Source organism: Sinocyclocheilus rhinocerous, unplaced genomic scaffold, assembly GCF_001515625.1.
Source record: "Sinocyclocheilus rhinocerous isolate Xijiao unplaced genomic scaffold, SAMN03320098_v1.1 scaffold55, whole genome shotgun sequence".
In the NCBI taxonomy this organism is placed as follows: domain Eukaryota; kingdom Metazoa; phylum Chordata; class Actinopteri; order Cypriniformes; family Cyprinidae; genus Sinocyclocheilus; species Sinocyclocheilus rhinocerous.
This window is the reverse complement of record NW_015647461.1, coordinates 319902-327483: the sequence shown is the minus strand read 5'-3', so window position 1 is coordinate 327483 and position 7582 is coordinate 319902. Positions and strand designations below refer to the sequence as shown.

Genomic DNA, 7582 nt, shown 5'->3' with positions numbered 1-7582 from the left:
AAAAAAAAAAAAACATCTCAACTATACCTTTCCATACACCACCATTCACAGCTATGCATTTTACAATTTAACTGTTACCTTTTCTGAATTATTAGTTATTTTGATAAAGAAATCACATTATGTAGTGGAGATACCCAATACAAAAGAGATTATTATAGAGTATTATATATATCAGTCGTCCCCCGTTGTCAAGTCCTCTTGGTTACAATAGTGTAAAAAAGGAGTCCAAATATTGTAGAAGTCTTTAAGTTTCCCTTTAACTGCGTAAGTCAGCTTTTCCATGGCGAGGTTGTTAAGCATTTCTTTTAATCCAAAGCATAGAGGAAGGACCTTGTATCTCCTTCCATTTTAAAGCAATAGCCCGCTTGGCCTGAAGCAAACTAAAGTCAATTATTCTTCCAAAATTTTTGGATCTCAATACACTCCCACATGCAATGGTAAAGGGTTCCAATTTCTTGTTTACATTTTAAACAACTGTCAGGAATATTTGGATTAAACTTATGTAATTTAACCGGGGTAATATATATCCTCATGAGCCATTTATATTGCAGCAATGTGCATCTAGTATTGACACTATATGTTTGGGCAAACAAGAATCCCTCCATTCATCTTAAGAAATATCTTCCTGTAGGTCATTTTTCCATGCAGTTAAATTGGACATCGAACTCTCTTTTGAACCCTCTAAAAGTATATTATAAAAAAAAGATAGATTGCCTTTATCCCTTAAATGTTTTAAAGTATGATCTTCTATAGTAGACAAAGCAGGCTCTAAATAAGTTGTCATTTCTGAGTGTATAAAACTTCTTATTTGTAGATATTTGAAGAAGTGTTTCTGAGGAATATCATATTCTCTCATCAATTGTTGGAATGACATCAATTTACCATCCTTATATAAATCTTTTACTTGTTTTGCTCCCTTGTACATCCAATTTCAATGGTAAAGGGTTCCAATTTCTTGTTTACATTTTAAACAACTGTCAGGAATATTTGGATTAAACTTATGTAATTTAACCGGGGTAATGTATATCCTCATGAGCCATTTATATTGCAGCAATCTGCATCTAGTATTGACACTATATGTTTGGGCAAACAAACAAGAATCCCTCCATTCATCTTTAGAAATATCTTCCTGTAGGTCATTTTTCCATGCAGTTAAATTGGACATCGAACTCTCTTTTGAACCCTCTAAAAGTATATTATAAAAAAAAGATAGATTGCCTTTATCCCTTAAATGTTTTAAAGTATGATCTTTTATAGTTGACAAAGCAGGCTCTAAATAAGTTGTCATTTCCGAGTGTATAAAACTTCTTATTTGTAGATATTTGAAGAAGTGTTTCTGAGGAATATCATATTCTCTCATCAATTGTTGGAATTATTTCATTATATTTACTTCTATATTCAAAAGTCAACAGAATTCCAAATGGAATGCTGCTGAAAAAACTTTGGAACTCACCATAGTCAATGGGTGCAACATAGACAGGAAATGACCTCACTTTTCCATGCCCTCCTTCCACTTCCAACCAGATTTTGTAGCAGGAGAACAGACTAAGATTTTTAAAAGTGCACTCTCTGTGGTCTCCTGCTCCAGATGGACACTCCATGTTTTCTTCAGCTTCTTCGCTGCCCTCCATCTCTGATATGGTCTCACACATTGATGTATATTGTCTACATCAAAAAGTAATATCTTTACCATCTTTGCAATAAACAATCTGGCTGGAATAGAAATGGATGAACTATGACTGTGTTCATACCTGTAAAGTAGTCTGACTTGTGCCCAAGCGCTCTTATTCCACTCACAGCTCATGGTGTCCACCTCTGAATTCTTGCTCTGGCAGGTAATATCTGCATTAAACATCCCTGAAAAAAAGAGCCAATTTTACATTTTCTAGATTTTTAAAAAAGCAAACATTTTTAAATTTCTGTTTAGAGATGTCCTCCATAATTCAAAGCTTACCTTCGGTGTATATTTTGGCATAGGCGATGATGCACTTGAACCTCTCTCCCCACTGATGGCAGCACATCAGAGTATCAAACCCTGGTTCATCTACCGTCACAGTGACTGCGCTAACCTGCTTGTTGATTACCCTGTACTGGCTTTCCGGAATCTTCACCTGCCCGTTAAGCATCCACACAGCTTTACTAGCGCTCCAGCTGTGGTTGTGGAAGACGGCATAAACCGTTACCTCTGACCCTTGTGTCGTGAAGATTTCAGCAGGGATGTAACTGACTTTAAGGAGCAGAGAAAAATTTAAAGCAGGCGTTTTGTACAGTAAACATGCAAATAAATAAACCTGACTTAAAGGGATAGTTGACCCCAAAACGAAAATTCTGTCATTTATTTCTCACCCTCATTTCGTTCCAAAACCGTAAGACCTTCATTCACCTTCGGAACACAAATTACGTTTTTTTATGAAATCCGAGAGCTTTCTTACCCTGCATAGACAGCAATGCAACTATCACGTTCAAGGCCCAGAAAGGTAGTAGGGACATTGTTAAAATAGCCCATGTGACTTCAGTGGTTCAAGTTACATTAGTAGTTATGTTGCTGTCTATTATGTTGCTAAAAAAAATCTTAATTTGTGTTCCGAAGATGAACGAAGGTCTTACAGGTTTGGAATGACATGAGGGTGAGTAATTAATGACAGAATTGTCATTTTTGGGTTAACTATCCCTTTAAGAATAGCATGTGGCATTGTCTGATTCAATTTTCAACCCCCCCCCCCCAAAAAGTAAGAAATTATATTGCATGAAGAAAATTAAGCCTATTTTTGTACCATTAAGATTTATACCATTGTGACCTTATTTTCATAAAAACAAAGCATATTTCTCATAATACAGCTGAAAATTTTACTTAATTTACATTTTTCATTCTTAATCTTTTATTTACATCTTTCATTCTCATCATTATTCTTAATTATGATTTTCATTAGATTTTCAACACTGTAAAACAGTAGTTTTTACTGTATTGTACTGAAATTACTGCAGTAAAATGTTTGCAACATGCATTAAAGGCACAACAAATACTACTAATATACAACTTTAAATCTGAAATTTAGTAATAATGATAATAATAATTTACAAATATAAATACTGGATTGCAGTAACAACACATATGCTTAAAATAATAAAGTTACAATGCAAAAAAAATATTTTTGTTTGCTTTTAGGATGAAATATGACCTAGACATGCTTCTGACAGGTGTTGAGATTCACCCTTGTATTGCTTTTTATTTTCCCTCGTTCCCATCTTGGTCCCTTGCAGCAAAAAGAAAGTGGGTTTATTTTAATGCTAGTGAACAACCTGAAGCTTAGTTGCTATGGTGACTTGCGCAGCATGGATTCTGAAAATATACAATCCAACTGGCATATCAGAAAAGCAATGCATGATCCTCCTTGAAAAAGCTTACAAACACAAACAAAATGACAGGTGCTACATGAGTAATGCATCAAAGTAGGAAAACAGAGACAGAATCAAGTCTCTCGTGATGTTAAATCAAGCTGAAACAGTTGAAACATTAACTAATATGCAGACAGCCCAAAGTGCAGATAAGTGCAGCATTAGTTGGCAGCAGTATTTCAGACTGGCTACTGCACTAAACTAATATATTTTTTCAAACTTATCCGTATATTACTCATGGGTACTGCTGTGGTGCGGGCATTTGAAAGCAAATTAAAAAAAAAAAGAATAAGAAATAAATAAGCACCCACCTGATTAGTGTCAGTATTCAGCTAAGATAATAAATAAAGCTCTATTCTACCACAGGACAGTGTTTATATGTTACGGTTTATCTCTAGTAAGATTTTTTTTAGAAGTTGCTTCATGCTTCAAAAAAATGCTAATTTTATATAATTTTATACTAAATAACCACTAAAGATAGATACAGTGCTCACATTCAACTTCAACAAATTTAAGAATCTTTTATTGGCCTGAGACTGAACATGATGCCAAGCAAAAGACTTTTAATATGCAAACTGGTGTTTCGTTTGAATTATGAAGGCTTTTAACAAAAAAAAATGTTTACAAGGAGGAATCTAAACCTCATTAATAAACCCAACAATGACAAGGTAAAAGAGCTCAAGGACAGTACATACTCTGGCCTCATAAACATTTACAACACATACAATACTCTATTGTCATCTAAGAATGAATCTAAATATTTTATTGTATTTTTAAATTGGTAATTATGGGCATGAAAAATTTGTTATTTTATGTAAATGTGTGCACAACCCCTATTGTACAGTGTAGATCTGGTTTAAAAGTATTAGGTATAACATATACCTTGCGAATGCAAAGTTTGACCTCAGTTAGCAAGCAAATGGCATATTAATGCTTTCTCAAAACATTAGAAAACTGACTGTTTAGCATTGTAATTAATTCTGAAAATGAACAGTGAATTGGATGCATCTTCTAGAGGACAAATCAAAGAGATACTGTGAGTGCACAGCAACAAGCCAAAGCACCATACAGATGCAAAGTAGCAACGTATATACAGTATGAATGTAATTATCAAACGTCAAACTCTTGAAGTGTAGGCTTAGGGAAGACAATGGATCTCTCTGAAAGATAAATATAACAGGAAAAGCAAAAGCACTCATTTGCATGAAGTTTGACGTACACTAAAAGCCGCTTTTAGACTGAATGATGTTAGGTTAAATGTGTCCACCTGTGCACTCTGTTGTTGAGAACAGAAGGCTGTCAGTCATGGGAACATGAGCATACCAGGCAGCAACATTTTGAGTACCCTTTCATAAATGTCCGTATTTGCATATATTTACTTATTCACTATACCTTACGAGTCATTAAATGGGAGGAGGTCTTTGATTCTGGAACTATATTAATTAATTACTAAAAAATGTATACTAATGCATACAGCATAAACAGAATTAGTACGTAAAATTCATGTATTGCAGATCCTTACCATCCAGTGTGAAATAGAAGGGTTGGGTCCATTCACTCCAGTAGTTGATGTGGCTTTGGCAGCGCACTTGGACCATGTATCTGATCCCAGAACTGAGCTCATTCAGAGAAACCCAGGAACGACCTTTGACCTTCATCCCCTAAAATAATCATATTTCAAACAGATTCATTCACACTCTGTAGGTTAAACAAATAACTATAGCTAGCAAAAGATGTGAGTAATAGTCAAAATAGTTTTATAAAGGTCAATTATAAAACCCTTTCACATTTTCTTTAACAATTATGTGGGAAAATCTGCAGAAACTTGCTCATTTAAATATGTTAGATTAATTTAATTGAGATTTAACAGTCATTAAAACAGTATTCATATCCATAGTTGTCTTTTTTTTTTTATACATACTATGGATATATGTTGATATAATATGTTGATATTATACATTTCTGTAAACCCTTTTAGTTTGAGATGTACAAATCAATTAAAATCCCCTGGAGACTGGTTGGAACTAAAAAAAAAAGTGTTCATATGTAAAAGGGTTTACATTTTAGATGCTGTCAATATGTTGAAATTGTATATTTTAGAGTCTATCCAAATATACAAAAATGTATGCGAGTTAAAAATCACACTTTTGAGACAAATACAAAATGCAATGAGATCATTGGATAAAGATAGCTGTTTTTGTCAGGTGAAAGGTACATTTAAATCCCTTTAATCATCAACCATGCAAGAACTTATGCATGTATAGAATTGTGTGTATTACAGTAATTCTGATTCTGTGAAAACCTGCAAAGCTTTCTGTGGAATTCTCTGGGAGCCTGTTACAGTTCTCACAAATATTACTTTGTAATGTTATTACAAAACATTCATCACACCAACAAATGAGTTCAATTACCTCCCACTGCTGAAGTGTGGAATTGGATGCGTATCGGATCTCATAGTTTATGGCATCACTGTTAGGTTGTGCATCACTCCATCTGAATATTACTTCGCCTTCAGTCGTCACATCGTAATGCAGATTGACAGGTGACTCTGGTCTTCCTGTGAAAGGAGGATATGTACAAAATATTTATAAATACCTGTAAGAGTAATCATGATTAACCAAAATGACCATAAAAAAGCCTGTAAGGACAACAGCTCTATGTCTAGACATCCCAAAGGTAGGAACACAGTCTCATAACGATAATAAGTCTCATAATTTTTTTAATGATCTTTATGAGATGTTGTTTTTGACATTTCGCCATTCATGGGAGTGTCTTCAACGGCTGTTATCAGAGGGTGGGGAATCGACTGCATTATGTAAAAAAGTGGTGGAGGGTGTGAATACGACAACAATCACCAGTTTAACATCTTCACATGAAATAGTTTCACAGGGGAATCCCCATTCTTGAAGACTGGCAAAACATCTTTAGCCAATGGAAAACCAAGCCAGATGCCTCCAATTAAATTTATTCATTCTACAAATGTCAGATGGTGAACAATTTAGAGAAATTAAGAGAGTATGTGAGCAAAATTGAGAACTCCATTTCCAGGTTGTCCATTCACGGTTGTCTTGTGCCTTTTGATGGTATTTTGAAGTTTTAAAAAAAACATACGTATATATCTGTTATCCACATTCAAATATTATCTGCACAAAGTATTTATGTCTGCCTAGAACAAGATGGCCTCAGCAGCCACTGATTTATAAAAAAAAAGGCAAAGCAATTTGCTTTATTTTAATAATAGCAATACCATTAATACTAATCAGTTGAGGCAGTCTTTATTAACAGACTAACATTATCTTTTAAAACCCCAACCTCAATGACACTAACACATTATAAAATAAATGGCTCCCTGCTGTTGCAATTAATACAAATAGACTTTTTATTCATTTACTGTCATTTAATTTCGTCTTTTCCTAAAGGAACCTACATGAATCATTCACTTACAAAAAGATAAATCTAATATAATTTACTCATTGTTATGTAATTCCAAACCCCTGACTTTCTTTGCTCCATGGAACACAAAAGGGGTTATTTTTCAGAATGTCCAGACTGCTCTTATCCATGCAATGAAAGTAAATGGTGACCATATATATATAACACTTACATTTCTTTTTTCTTACAAAAAAAAAACGGTTTGTAAGTCCTCAGAAGACTTGTAATATAGTGAAAGTGTCACATTAAGTACTTTAATTATGGTTTTTTTTTAAATGTCAGTCGTCACATCGTAATGCAGATTGACAGGTGACTCTGGTCTTCCTGTGAAAGGAGGATATGTACAAAATATTTATAAATACCTGTAAGAGTAATCATGATTAACCAAAATGACCATAAAAAAGCCTGTAAGGACAACAGCTCTATGTCTAGACATCCCAAAGGTAGGAACACAGTCTCATAACGATAATAAGTCTCATAATTTTTTTAATGATCTTTATGAGATGTTGTTTTTGACATTTCGCCATTCATGGGAGTGTCTTCAACGGCTGTTATCAGAGGGTGGGGAATCGACTGCATTATGTAAAAAAGTGGTGGAGGGTGTGAATACGACAACAATCACCAGTTTAACATCTTCACATGAAATAGTTTCACAGGGGAATCCCCATTCTTGAAGACTGGCAAAACATCTTTAGCCAATGGAAAACCAAGCCAGATGCCTCCAATTAAATTTATTCATTCTACAAATGTCAGA

General features: G+C 34.2%; 1 protein-coding gene across 2 annotated transcripts in view; it reads right to left on the bottom strand.

The window, feature by feature from the left end:
- The window catches only part of LOC107709190 (leptin receptor-like), a 32495-nt gene that overhangs the window by 13103 nt on the left and 11810 nt on the right, over positions 1 to 7582 (bottom strand). For both annotated transcript variants that reach the window (XM_016513603.1, XM_016513604.1), the window contains exons 7-11: positions 5808 to 5953; positions 4919 to 5057; positions 1955 to 2227; positions 1752 to 1857; positions 1454 to 1665 (exon numbers count right to left, since the gene is read on the bottom strand). In XM_016513603.1, the coding sequence (XP_016369089.1) occupies positions 1454 to 1665; positions 1752 to 1857; positions 1955 to 2227; positions 4919 to 5057; positions 5808 to 5953 (876 nt within the window). The remainder of the gene's footprint in view (positions 1 to 1453; positions 1666 to 1751; positions 1858 to 1954; positions 2228 to 4918; positions 5058 to 5807; positions 5954 to 7582) is intronic.